This window comes from Vombatus ursinus, unplaced genomic scaffold, assembly GCF_900497805.2.
Source record: "Vombatus ursinus unplaced genomic scaffold, bare-nosed wombat genome assembly UNPS02014179.1, whole genome shotgun sequence".
NCBI classification, from domain to species: Eukaryota; Metazoa; Chordata; class Mammalia; order Diprotodontia; family Vombatidae; genus Vombatus; species Vombatus ursinus.
This window is the reverse complement of record NW_020953957.1, coordinates 2,013,612-2,027,700: the sequence shown is the minus strand read 5'-3', so window position 1 is coordinate 2,027,700 and position 14,089 is coordinate 2,013,612. Positions and strand designations below refer to the sequence as shown.

General features: G+C 52.3%; 2 protein-coding genes across 2 annotated transcripts; both read right to left on the bottom strand.

Annotated features, from left to right (window-relative positions):
• Positions 1-418: 418 nt before the first annotated feature.
• Positions 419-6,155, bottom strand: RHOC (ras homolog family member C). Its single transcript, XM_027860381.1, has 5 exons — positions 6,047-6,155; positions 2,317-2,480; positions 1,761-1,881; positions 1,372-1,502; positions 419-1,053 (listed from the first exon to the last, which is right to left on the bottom strand). Exons 2-5 carry the CDS (start codon positions 2,470-2,472, stop codon positions 880-882), a joined length of 582 nt encoding a protein of 193 aa, XP_027716182.1. The 5' UTR covers positions 2,473-2,480; positions 6,047-6,155; the 3' UTR covers positions 419-879.
• A 512-nt stretch (positions 6,156-6,667) lies between these two features.
• Positions 6,668-12,588, bottom strand: PPM1J (protein phosphatase, Mg2+/Mn2+ dependent 1J). Its single transcript, XM_027860348.1, has 10 exons — positions 12,269-12,588; positions 10,856-10,970; positions 10,131-10,427; positions 9,585-9,697; positions 9,238-9,322; positions 8,475-8,593; positions 8,178-8,241; positions 7,872-7,979; positions 7,442-7,593; positions 6,668-6,985 (listed from the first exon to the last, which is right to left on the bottom strand). Exons 1-10 carry the CDS (start codon positions 12,586-12,588, stop codon positions 6,838-6,840), a joined length of 1,521 nt encoding a protein of 506 aa, XP_027716149.1. The 3' UTR covers positions 6,668-6,837.
• Positions 12,589-14,089: the final 1,501 nt, after the last annotated feature.

Genomic DNA, 14,089 nt, shown 5'->3' with positions numbered 1-14,089 from the left:
CCTCTGGGCCTCCACAGTCCACCTCCCCACAGCTTTCTGCTGGGCCAGGCTCTCCCTTCCAAAGGAGGGGTAGAACTAAGAGAAAAAGAGGCAGGGAAAAGGACCTTGTCCCCACCCCCAAACCCAAGGGCTGAAGGAGGAAGCAGAGTGGGAGGTGGCCCCAGAAAGCCACCCACACAGGTTTCTAATTTTAGCCACAGCCACAGGCCACTCCCCTCCACCCGCCTTTTCAGGCACCGGGCCAAGACTGACCTCATTCCAAGCCCAGCCTGGGGGAAAAGGGGGGTGGTGTGCTGTGTTGCCCTATATGCCAGCCCCCAGGCTTGGCTGACTCCTTTTCCTCCAGGAAGGAGAACAGGAAGACAGCCTAGGGGAACAAGGTGGGGGGGGGCGGGAAGGAGAAGCCGTGGAACAAACCTTGAGAGCCCCCATAGACCTTTATTGAGTGTCTTCCATCTGGAAGAACAATGAGAAATAATCCTCAGCCGTGCCTAAAGTGGGGGGGGGGGGGGGGGGGGGGAGAAGGAAGCCTCACTCACTGGGAGGCACTGAGAAAGAACTAGGCTCCAGAACTAGTTATGTAAAAAAAATGCTGGTGGGTGAACCTTAGGGCAGGATAAACAGTAAAGACCACTTCCCCTCAGCCCCTACCCCTGCTTCTCCAACTTGGAAAGCACAGTCCTATTTCAGATGGGAGGCAAGCCCTAAGCTCTGACACCCCTCCCCGAGGATCCGCGGATGGTCCCTGGCCTCCTAAAGGATCTTCTCTACTCTCAAGAGCAGGAAAGCATTAGAACACACGTAGCCTTGGGCAGGAAGGGACCAAAAACTAGCCGGATGGAGTCCGATGGTGTGTAGACCTTGGTGGATAGGGGGAGCTCAGAGGAGAGGGCAGCCCCTCCGCCGCTTGTTCTTCCGGACCTGCAGGCCAGCCCGGGTGGCCATCTCAAACACTTCTCGGACGCCCTCCTTGGTCTTGGCGGAACACTCCAGGTAGCCAAAGGCACTGATCCGATTGGCCATGTCCCGGCCCTCCTCTGACCTCACAGGTTCCTGGTGGAAGGGTGGCAGAGGTTAGGAGGGAAGCTGGGGCTTCCCCAGGCTTTCCTCTTGCCAGGAAGCAGAGGTTGAGCTAAAAAATATGGGCCCCAGTGCTTGGGCGGAGGGAAAAGCCAGAACCTAGAATACATCTAGATCTCGAGGGCTTCTGCTACTCTGTTCCTTGGGTCCACACACCCTTGTCCTCCCTCTTTCTGGGAGGTAATCTATCTCCCCAAGAAAAGGGCAGTTTGGCAGTTTATTCTCCAATAAGAATCTGCATCAGCCCAGTCTAGCCCCGTTTCATCCCCAGGATGGCCCTCAGCCCCCCACCTGCTTCATCTTGGCCAGCTCTCTCCGGGTATGCTCATCCTGCCTCAGGTCCTTCTTATTTCCCACGAGGATGATGGGTACATTGGGACAGAAGTGCTTTACTTCTGGTGTCCATTTCTCAGGAATGTTCTCTGCACAGAAAACCCCCACCACCAACACATGAACATAAGAAAGATGTCAGCTTCTATCCCCATACCTGGCAAACGTTCCAGGACAAAACTGGTATCTTAGAGGGCATTCTGGGAAAAGGCAAAACAGGTTGTATCTGTCCCCCCCCCCCCCCCCCCCCACAAAAAAACTCCCACATAGCCCTGGGTGACTTAGAATCTGAAACATATACAGGGTTGTCAGGGAATCTCCCATTCCCCACCCCATACCCTATGCCTCACCAAGGCTGTCTGGGCTATCAATGGAGAAGCACATGAGGATGACATCAGTGTCGGGGTAAGAGAGCGGCCGAAGTCGGTCGTAGTCTTCCTGCCCGGCTGTGTCCCATAGTGCCAGCTCCACCTTAAAGGCAGGCACAGTTAGTGATCAGTCCCCTCCAACCCCTTCCCCCCTCGGGAATCACAGGAGCATAGGTCTAGAACTGGAAGAAAACTGGAGTCCATCTAGTCTAATGCCCTTATTTTACAGATAAGGAAACTGAGGCCCAGGGTAGTGATAGGACTTGCCCAAAGTTAATAGGCAGGGAGCACCAGAAGGATTTGAACTCTGCCTCTGTACTTAGAGCTCTTTCTAAGACATACCAATCAGACTGAGGTTCTCAGCAGAGATCGACTCTGACTAGCACTTTGCTAAACAGGTCTCTGCTGCCAGTTCTATTGGGCATTTTTAGTCAGCAATAGGATGGGAAAGAAGAATAACATCTAGGGTGGGTAATAACTGTTTTCTGGCGAACGGGGAAAGTGTCCTTGCTGTGGAATGGGATGCTCCCCACATCACCTGCTTGCCGTCCACTTCGATATCAGCGATGTAGTTTTCAAAGACGGTGGGGACGTAGACCTCTGGGAACTGGTCCTTGCTGAAGACAATGAGGAGGCAGGTTTTCCCACAGGCACCATCCCCCACAATCACCAGCTTCTTCCGAATTGCAGCCATGGCTGGAGCTGGAAGAGATAAGAGTCAGTGGGGACAGCTGAACCTCGAACAGTAAAGCTCCAATCAAGCCCAAAGCATTCTCTTTGAACCCTATGGAAACAGATACAGAGTTGGAGGGGGTTTGCCCAGGCACATCCTTGTTGTACTGGGGTGTCCTTGCTCTCAGCTTCAGGTCCTGATTTGGAGCTTGAGGTAGGACTAGGGAAAGGGGGTAAGTAAGCCCTCCCAGTCCAGTTAGGGTCACTCCCAGTGATTCAGTAAGGAATCAGCCTTCCCCTAAGGCCAGGGAGATGTGTAGTAGCCCCTAGAATGAAGAGCAGAAAAACAGGGAACCCCCAGGCTGAGGACAGTAGCAGCAGGGACAGAGCTTCCCCCCGCCCCCTAGCAGGGAACACAAGAGAGGCTCAGTCCTGGCAATACCCTCATCTTTGGTGCCTGGGCATCTTGCCCACCCCCTCCCCCAAGGGCTGGCAGTTACACTGGGTCACTCAGCCCCAGGAGGGAGACAATAGCCACACTGTAGCGCAGTCACACACGGCAACTCTGGCTGAAAAGAATTCACAGGAGAATAGCCTTCTCCCTGTAACAGCCCTTCCTGGCTCCTCTCCCTCCAGCCCCCAACCAACTTCAGCTCCGTCCCAGGCCCTGCCCAGTCCGTCCGACACCCCTCCCTGTGACTCAGGCTAGGAGAGTCAGCTTCCTGGGGTTTCCAACACCAACCTCCCGCAACACACATGTCCAAAACAACTCATCACACCTTCCTATCACATAGACCAAGCCTGGCCCAGCTCCCTTCCCCTCAACCAGGAAGAGTCCCTTTCTCCTGTTTCCCTGGGGAAAGAGGCTGACCTGGCCACTTTTAAGTTCCCAGATCTCTTTCTGCCTTGGGGAAGAGGGCAGCTCTGGAAACCTGATGAGCTTTGTGTGTTGAGGGTTGGAGCGAGGATTGTAACCTAGCCGGGAGGGGCCCCAAAAGGATGAGATAAATAAGGCTTAATCTAAGAGCTGTTCAAGGAGGAGGAGACAATTGAGGAAATCTAGTTCTGGCACTGAATCCTGTTGGTCTATGTTCTCAGTTTCACTTATGGGCTGCTGCCCACTACCTCTGCTCCTTCACCCCAAGTGCAACCAGGCTGAACCAACCCTCTCCCCACCACTCCCCTCCAAGTCATTTCAGTCAGCCAGGTTCTAGAACTTTCCTTTCTCTAGGAAGAAACCTTTAATCAGAGTAAAGGAAAAACGTTTTCATCAGTATGGAAATAATGACCATTAGGGTTAACCTGGTTGCAAGTATTAGGATTGGGGGAAGGGGAGGGAGAAGAGGGTTATAAGTCAGAATGAGTATTAAACTCATCCAGTTCAATGAGTGTCTACAACAAGGGGCAAAAGTGGTGTATTGGAAAGCAGGATGGACTAAAAAAAACTGAGGGACTTGCTTCGAATCCCATTTCTCCCACTTGAGTGACAGTTTCCTGCCTTTATCTCCCTGAGCCTCAGTTTTTTGTCTGTAAATTGAGGGGTTAAATTATCTCTAAGATTCCTCTCAGCTCTAAGTCTTATGCCTGAGGTGCCATACCATGTAAGTGCAGAGACTTGACCATACTCTATAAGCATCACATGGATTTTTCTAGGATGAAAAGGGGGAAGGCAGGGATAGCCCACTCCCCCAAAAAATTAAAGACAAAAAGACCCTTCCTCCAGCTATAGATTCAAGATTCCCTCTACAAACAAACCATTTTCCTCTACCTCAAACTTCAATGGACAAACACTGGCAAAGCCAGCTGGATAGGAGACTTCAGACAGAGATGGGAAGGGCGAGTCCCCGCTAAAGTACTTGCACCAGATTTCGGGAAAGCCCCACTAAGAGGGGGAGGGGGACCCGACTTCAAGTCACCAAGATGCCACTGCTCTAGCCTACCCAGAAGGCTAGGTTTTCAGGGCAGAAACTGGAGGTGAAGGTCAATCAGAGGATAGCCAGAGTTCCTGTTTTGAGAGAAGAGCAATTGTGTCAAGAAGGAGCATGGCTGAAGTCATCTAAGCCATGTCTGGCTGGCTGGAGTGTGTTGCTGTGACCTCTTCTACTGGAGGCTAAGAGGGTCAGTTCTCCCTACTCCCTTGCTGCAATTCAACTCCAAAATTTACAGATGAAGAAACTGAGGCAAATTAAAGTAAAGTAAAAAATTGCCACACAGGACCTAGGAGTGTGTTCCAGGTCTGGCACCAATAGCTCTCAGGAAAAAGGCAACAGGGCTGTTCCATTAACCCCATCCTGGAGGCCTTAACTAGGCCTCAGTCAGCTACCCTCCCCCCCAGCAAGACCATTTCATTGGATCGCCTTTAAGGTGGAGGGCCTAGAGACTGGGGCTTCTCTCCCAGGCCTGTAAGAAGACACATCTGGATTCACCAACACCCTATTCCAAAGAGGCTGCTTCTTGTGTTTCCAGGGTGACAGCACCTGCCCTGAACCCCCCCCCCCCCAGGTCCCACCATGGCAGAAGAGAAGAGGTCACAACCCTCAACTTTGAAACCAATTGGAGACTCTGGATATTGGGAAGAACAGGGCGTGGGGGGTGGGGGGGGGGGTAAGTGAGGTCAGAATCTTCTCTTCAACCTTGTAATGGGGCCAATGGAGTTTTTAACTTGGGTTTGTCAACTTGAACGGGGGAAAAAAATTACTTTTATTAACCTCTAGCTGAAATTTAACATTTTCTTCAATTGTGAAGGCGAGGACCAAACTTATCCTAAAAAAAAAAAGTCAGTCATCGGTTATCCCTAAGTCCCTGGGGGGTGGTCCATAACAAAAAAGGGTCTGGGGTGGTAGAAGGGTTTTGGGTGGGGTCAGAAGGGAGGGGTATGAGGCCTTTCAGAAAGATAGTTACGTCTTTCTTACCACCCTCCCCCACCCACAGCCTGACCTCCAAGAATGCTCCAGGAGGGGTGGGAGTTGCATTAGGATTCCCTAAAACAGAATCAGCAAGCACTGTTACTCCAAAAGGACCATCTCGAGCCGGGCTAAGCCTATCCCCTTACCCTACCCCCACCCCCGTATTCCAGGGAGTGGACTGAACTCATCGGCCCCATTCCCTCCCTAAATCAGTACCACGCTAGGGTTCGCAGCCCGCACTCCAAGCTGAGAGCCAGGACGCCGGGGTCTGCCTCCCAGTAACCTAGGGCCACCCAGCGCTCAGCGAGGCGGGGGGAAGAGTTTCAGGAAACCGACGGGGCGGGGGGAGGGGAAAGGGTCAGGGGGCCCAGTCTGCAAGGGGAGAAAAGAGGGGAAAGGAGATATAAAGGAGAGGGGGGGGAGGGATAGAGCTGCCTCTTCTTCCCACCCCCCGCCCAGTCCCTCATCCCGGCGCTGCCCACGACGGCAGCGGCGTCCACTGGGCAGGGCAAACAGAACCCTTCCCCCAGCCAGAGAGGAAATCGGCCGCGGGCCAAAGCCAAGGCTCCCTCGCTCCCCACCTGGCATCTAGGAGAACAGGCCGGAGAAGGAAGAAGAAAGCGACCGGGCGGCCCCCCGCCCTCACCCCCAGGACAAGTTCGCCGGATCCCCAGCCCCGTTCCCCTGTACCTCGGGCTCCACTCAACGCTGCGCAGTCACTGTGCGAGGCGAAAAGACTGACCCGGGGGTGGGGGCCGCCTCTCCCTCCTTCAGCACCGCCTCGGGGAGGGGGGCGGTCCGGGGGCTGTGTCGGGCCGGAGGAGAGGGCGGGGAAAGGACGGGGGAAGAGGTTGAGCTTAGGCCGAGTCCGAGAGGGACACGCCCCTCTCTCCCTAACCCTCCAGTCCACCACCCCAAGTCCCAAGTCCCGATCGCCGGGCTGGTTACGCTCAGGGTTGCCCGAGCCTAAGGGGGAGAGGGGTGTGAGCCAGCGGGAGGGCCCAGGACAAGACATTCAGGCAGTTAGGTGCTCAGACTTTGGGGCTGGGGGTGTCCCTGGGCACAGCCTTGGGCTGGCTGCGGGAAAGTTGGGAGAAGGTCTGGGCGGGGTAGGGTCCGGAAGCGGCCGCGGCTGCCCTCCCGCGGGCAACTCGGCCAGCGCTCCCGGGTCCCCACCTGGGACTAGGAGGGGAGGTAGGGGTTTGAGAAAGCCAGGGGAGGGGGAGGCAGGCCTGCGGGGTTACTCCTCCCTCTGCTGAGGACCAATCCCCTCCCGCTTTCAGTTTTTCCCCAAAGCACAGACACACGCAGTTTTGGGGTCCGTTTGGTTTATTTACACACAGCCCGGGGTATGATGGAACCAGCTGACAATCCCTGCCCAGTGAAAGTACTACTGAAGAGTATTATGGAACCAGCTGCAAGGTCTGGGCTGGGGAGGAGCCGGATTCTGAAGAAGCTGAGGGAGGAGGGGACTAGGCCCCTTAAGTATAGCTGTCAGCCCCCCCTAGTGGGATGACGAAGACAGAAATATCATCGCCAGAGCCCATTTTGTTATTGGGGAGCCGCCAGCCCTGCTCCCTGGAGATGCCCCTGGCCCCCAGGACCAGGGCTTGGGCCAATGAAGTGTACCTGCCAGGAACACACATGTACTCAGGTTACCTTCATGTAATAATAAATGTAATGGTCAAGATGATGTGGTACCTTACATTTGTATCATCTTTCAGCTTTCCTATTTACTATCTCACAACAAGCCTATTTAAACTTGGTGTTATTTATGGACTCATAACATGGACAGCCTCAAAGACCCTGGACAGTCTAGCCGTTTTATGAATAAGGAAACCCAAGGCTAAAGAAATCAAGTGACTTGCCCAAGATCTCAGAAATAGTAGTAGGGCTGAGATTTTGTATTATCCCCAATTTCCAAGTGAAGAGACTAAACTAAAGTAAGTTAGGCGTCTTGCTGTAGGTCACCTAGATAATGAGCAGCCAAATGGTAAATTGAAGTCCTGTGCTTGAGAAAACACAGGCAAGTAACATGCATGGAGACATGTAGAATTTGACTCGTCTGCCACTTTTCAACCTCACCTGCTGGGATCATTGGGCTCGTAGCTGGACAGTACTTTGTCCACAGTGGCAGCCACATCTTTATCACTGCTGACATCCCATAATCCATCTGTGCCCAGGATTAATACATCATCTGGGCAGTGCTCATATTGGGTAAGGTCATATACCTGTACCTGGAGAAGTATAGGATGGAGTGGGTAAGTAGGTAGGTGGGTCAGATAGTCACTGGAGGTAGAGGACGGGAAAGTCAGACGGGCAGGAAAAAGGGCTAAGGAGGGATGGGAATTGTGTAAAACTTGAAAGGAGGCCAGTTATAAAACTTTCCAGATTAGTAATTCAAGGGAGTAATTATAGGGATGCAAGATTTGAGAATCCGAGGAAGAGGAATGTGAGGGGCTCAAAAAAGTCAGGCTATCCAGGGATGGGGGGTGGGAGGCCTGGTACAACTCACCTCAGGGAAACAGGAGAGGAAGGGTTTGACAGGTAGAGTAGAACTGGACACCTTAAGATTATGGTCACCCAAGCCCCGGGTCACTCCAATAGTGGCCATTACCCGAGCCTGAAAGGAATGGGCACGAATTTAAATTCTTCCTCATAACCTTCTAGACCATTTGTACACTGATTCTCTAGCTCTATAAAAGATTGCTGATGATGTCTCCTTGCAGGGCTCTCCACCCCCACCCCCACCCCCAGTCTGGTCTCCTTCCCTCCATCCACCCCCTACCTACCACACACACACTTCCCCATGGGACTTTACCTTTTTGCCTTCTCCACAAACCAGGGGAAACCTGAGATCTTGCAGTTCAATCTTTTTATAGGCCCTGGGGAGGGGGAAGCAGGGAAAATACTGCCCAAATATCAAGCTATTTCATCCCTCCAAGTAGAGGCCACCCTGACTCTCACTCAAGTTCCCTGGGAAAGCAACATCTGTCCCCACAACCAACCTCCAGCCTCTGCCCCCGGGCAGTGAAGTGCCTGGGTTACCAAGGGAAGGGCCTCCCAGTGATGGGGAGATGAGTGGACCAAGCAATAACCAGCAGAAAGGCAGTGTTACCAGCCAGTCATGCTCTGGTCCCGATACAGCATTCGTCGACCCAGCTCTTTTGGCTGGACTCTCCGGGGGAACTCGAGGTGGGTGAACTCATTGCCCAATAGCTCTGGTTTCAGGAAGCCCTGATGGATTATGGCAGGGGTTGGTGAGGAGCAGGTAGCACCCAAGGGAATTGGGGGATCAGGAGGGTCATGTGGGTGTGTCACATCACCCCCCAGGCTCTTGCACATAATTTATCAGTGCAAGACAAATTTGTCCCTCAGGGCACAGCAATGTGTGACTCCCTCACAGTGACCAAAATATTCCCCTTCCTATCTAGTGAATCTCCTTCCCTCCTTAATCTTTTACCTTAATCCCCCTCCTCAACTATGGATGCAGAATATGAAATTGAAATGGCCTCCATTTCTTCCCATCAGATCATCATCTCAGTTTAGACCAGGGGTGGGGAACCTTCGGCCTCAGGCCACACGTGGCCCTCTAGGTCCTCAAGTGCAGCCCTTTGACTGAATCCAAACTTCAAGAACAAATCCCCTTAATAAAAAGACTTGTTCTGTAAAACACCCAAGGACCTAGAAGGCCACATGTGGCCTTGAGGCCAAAGGTTCCCCACCTCTGGTAGACTTTCCTCAGCCCAGAGGGCAACTACTCATTAGAGCAGAGAAAACTGAGGCAAAGTCTGTGTATAAAGTAAAGGGCCTGGCAGCCCTGGGGAAATCTGAGGTCCAGGAGAGGTGTAAGGGAAAAGTGAGGGTTGGGTCTCACTTACAAGGAGTTGCAGTCTCTGTCTTTCTGTCTCAGGGGTAAACTCCCGAGACATTGGAATGATGTCCCCATTTCGGACAATGATAGCCCTAGGATGAGGGAAGGGAATGTAGAACCAACTTCAAGATCAAACCAATCTCCAGGGCTGAGGAGGCTTTGTCCAGACCTCCCCAGGCCCTGCCCAGATCCTCTCCTGACAAATTCCTCCATAATTCTTCTGTCCCCATATGCTATCTCTGACTTCCTACACCTCCCTTGCCTTCTTTAAGCATGTAGTTTCTTTGTTCTCACAGCCACTGACCTTTAGCCCCTAAAACTAGATTCCTCTCCATTCTCCTTGCCCCACCATACCTGCTGTCTCCAGCATTGGCCACATACATCTTCCCTAGGAGGTAGACTGTGACCAGGGCACAGCAACCCCCTACAGCATACTGATTCCTCTGCTTTCGTGCCATATGTTCATCCTGCCATCAGGGAAGGATGGGAGAAGTGTGAAGGCAGAGAGTTGGAGATAAAGAGGTTCATCTCAATCTCAGGGAGAAATTGTGACCCATATCCGCCCCTGCCCCCAATTCAACCTGACTACATTGTTGGCATGACAGAGACAAAAGGGTACAGTGTTGGGGGGGTGGTCCGAGGTTCTGCTTAGATGAAGAGTCAAAAATGGATGGAATGCACAGAGCTGGGAGAAAGAAAAGAAAACCTTTTCCTTTCCCTTCCTCAATTCTCTCTAAGGCTGAGCTCATAGAGATTCTTTGGACCTCTCCCTTTTGGGCAGAGGGGTCAGTCAGTCTGATACCTTCCACTAACATCTGCCCTCCCAACTCAGATCAACCTTGACTCCCTCATGAGGGCTAGTGTCTCCCTCCCCACCCAGACACTCTTCTTGCCTCTCACCATGAACCGGAAGGCATTCTCAATGGCCCCCACCACTAGGCTCTCATGGGTCACTTCGTTCTGCAATGGCCAGCATGGCTGGGACCCACCAGGGCATGAGGGTTCCAAGGAGACAGAGGCCTCAGTAGAGGATGGAAGGCAGATCGGGGGTGGAGAAGGGTCCTGCAGGATCTCCACTAGGCCCCGAAGCTGCTCCCGAATATGTCGATGAAGGAGTCTAGAGGCCATCTCTGCTGCCCCACCCCCTGCATGCCCATCGAACAGGCCCCAATAGTGGAAGTAGAGACCCTGGTTGCCCTGAAGAGAAATGATGGAGAGGGTGAGATGTGTAGGAGAAATTTCTAGGGGACCAAATTGGGTCAATAAAGAATTGGATCAGAGAAAAGCATCAAGGTTAGGGGTCAGAAATCTAAGGCCAGATAGAATCAAGGCCAAAGGTCAAATTAGTAACCAGCTCACTAATTAACAAGGGTTGGAGCACTCATTGTGTGTGTGATGTTGTAAAATGAAAACTAAAGAATTTTTAGAAAGGGGGCTTAAGGCCAACTCTAGGAATTTTTTAAAAATCCAAATAAACAACAGGTTAAAAAAATCAAAAGATGAAGATGAGAAAGTCAAAGTTGAGCAGTTGATTAATTAAGGTTTGGGCCGAGGTGAGCAAATAACTTTCCCTAGAGATTTCATATTTTAGAACAGTGGAAGGGTCAGGGGCATGAGGAACTCACCTGATCATTGATGGATTTCCCTGGCCCACCCATCCTGGCCTGTCTGCCTTCCACATAAACCACCTCACAGCATGCTTGGTCCTCATTATGGCGACTCTTGCCTGCGTTAATGACCCTGCCAGGCCAGATTGACCACATCAGGCTGGACACACAGGCAGGGACCCAGAAGAACTCCCCTCCCCCATCATGTTCAGCTTGCCCGCCAAGTGTTGAAAGGTCAGAGCTGGGATACAGGCCAGAGGCAGGCACAAGGATTGGAGGGAAGGGAAGTATACACAGAGCCCTGGTTTGGGAGTTCTACTCTCACCTTCTGAGAGAAGCTCCATGCACTACCTCCTCTCACAACTCATTTCTACAAGGGAGAAGGCCCCTTCAGTTAGAAAGGGTCTCTAAGGAATTACTATAATGGTGGTGGGGATTGAAGAGGAAAGGACAGGAAATTTTACTTCCTCAGATCCTGTCTCCTGTATCTTCCAGGAGGTAAACCAAACTCTTTCTGTACTACAGATCCTAAAATGGGACAAGGAACGTCTCTGGTCCTTTGCAAAATGAGGAAGTGCAACAATTCAGGAAAAGAATTATAGGGGGAGGGGAAGACACCCCTCGGGTATGCCCACAGCACACAGCCTATGAGACCTGAGAATGACCATGGGGGGCAGGAATTATGCCATCACCTCTTCCTTCCCTCCACCTGCTCCATCCCACTTTCAGCTTTTGCTTTCCCGGCAGAGGTATTAAAAATGCATCCCAGACTGGGAACTCGCCTGGATCCTGACTCCCGAGGTCGAAGAGCTAGCCTTGGCCCTGGCTTGGCTCTGCTGCCCTGAAGGAACTATCCAGCTCCCCTTCCCTCTCCACCTGCCCCTAGCACCTCGCGCTACGCCCCCCGTCCCCCCCCCCCGCCCCCCACGAGAGCAAGGCCGAAGCTTCGAGTCCCAGGCTATTTCTGGTTGTGGAGGGGGAGGGGAATGTCTGGTCTTGAGGCCAGGAGTCGGCGGGGGAGGCGGGGGGGGGGGCGAGGTTCCTGGCTTCAGCCTAGTTCCTCTCTTAACAGATCCCCCTTTTTTTTTCTCTCTCGCACTCACTTATATATTAAGTGCCGGCTTGCGAGCCGAGAAACTGCCAACTTATACCACAGGTTCTCCAGCCTCGCCCTCTGTCTCCCCGTCACAGGATGATGGGTGGGAATCCAGAAAAGAGTGAGGGGGCGTGATGGGGTCTCTGAGTGGTGAGACTTTGGGGATACCAGCCTCGAGCCGAGATTTCTGGGGTCGGGGCATCCCAAAAAGAGATGGGGGTCCGAGGGGCAGGGAGGGAGAGTGATTCTCAGAATTTCAGGAGCAAATTTGGGGGTAAGAGGGGTCCAGGCGCCCAAGATGCCATTCTGGAATGGGATCAGGGAGGGGGGCTCACTCGGCATAGCCCGTTCTCCAGGGCAGGCGGCGGCCTGTGTCCGGGGGACTCTGCACGACCCGGCCTGCGTGGTCTTCGGCTCGTCGTAGACCCCTGGGACTCAGCTGCAAGAAGGTTGGTCGAGAGAAGCTCCCCCGATTCTCCACAGCATCCCCAGATGCCCTAGTTCCGCTTTCAGCCCCCGCCGGAGGGCTACGAGGTGCTTCTGGGTGAGCAATGGGGTCGGGCGACGCCGGGGTAGGGAGCTCGTTGGACCCAGACCCCGGTGGGCCCCCAGAGCTGACCAGGTGCGCCACCGCGGAGCGCACTCGGTGTAGCATGCTGCTACTCTTGGCCCCGCCCCCAGAACGCCCCACCCCCTGAGGGTTCTGGGAGGGATGTACTGAGACCAGCCCCACTGATCTGGGGACTGGGTCAGCTCGAAGTTATGCTTAATTCTCTATCACTGGCTTCCCCTTCTCCCAAGTCAGCTGGGGAGCAGCATCACCGCCAGCATCACCTAGCCCTGTTTCCTGCCTCCTCCCTTACCTTAGCTTCCCTTCACTAACCTGGGAAGGAAATGGGTCACCTGTCTGTAGGAAGTGGCTTGGGACTCCAATTCTCCTTTGTACTAGGCCAGACTTCAACTAGGACTCCCTTTCTGAGTAGCTGGAAACCAATGAACAAGGGAAAATCCAAGAGGTTTTTTTAGTGGAGCTCTCTGAAAATGGGGTCCAACTGCATACTGGACTTTCGAGGAGGACCTTCCTGAAGGCAGAGTGTCTTAACTAGGTGGCTGCCCTGAGGAATTCAGTGTCAGCAACCTCTGGGTGCGTGCTGCCTGATGACCTGGTGTGACAACACCTCTAGTGAGACTACACCAATGTGTGTGTGCTTGAGGGGGGAGAATGGGGGAGAAAGGGAAGGCAATGACTTTGAATATGAGCAAACTATCCTGAATTAGTGAATTAATTGTACGTGTAATTTCCCTATGGTCATATTCCCATGCAGACCACCTCCTGTGGCAAAGGCTCTGCTATTACTCTGTCTTTCTTTTTCCCTCCCTTCCTACCCCCAGCTTCTAAGCCTCACTACTTCCTTTCCTTTGGATTGCCATAGTCTCATGACACCCTATTTTATCAGTATTAGAGATCTAAGTGGGCCCAAGTTTTTTTTAGGGGGGGAAGTGGTATAGGTGATAACTGACAAAGTAAATTCAGTGGGACACTGAGCCTGTCATGTAACTACCACTGGAGGGAGTCACAGGCCAAGCTAATCATCTTTGGTTGGGGAAAAAGGACAGCAAAATAGGTGCACAACAGAAAATCAGAAAAAGGGAGAGACCAAAACAAGGACAGGGTCAGGATATTATACATATATTTTGTGTGTATATATATATTCCCAAAGGATCTGTGATTTCATCAGCTTAGAGAACTTTCTTCACCATTAGAGATCACAAGCTGCCTACGATTTAGCCTGAAATACAGAAAGGTTTATGGCTTACTCAGGGTCATTCACTTGGGAAGTGTCAAAGGCTGGTCTTGAGCTCAGGTCTTCCTGACTCTAAGCCCAGCACCCACTAACCACTAAGCCATGATGCCTCCTTCTCCCTCATCCCCCTGGAACTAAAAAGATCTTAATAAATGTCTGTTGAATTGAACTGAAGGCATAGATAAGAATTAAGTATGTCAATTTTCCAGAAATACCCTAGTTCTTATTATTCAGTGTTTCTGGGGCATCTCCCTGCTTTCTTGTGTTAACCAGCCATTCTTTATGCTTTCCATTCCTCACCCAACTACAAGGGATATATATATATATCTATATATAGTCAGGACCTTGTAG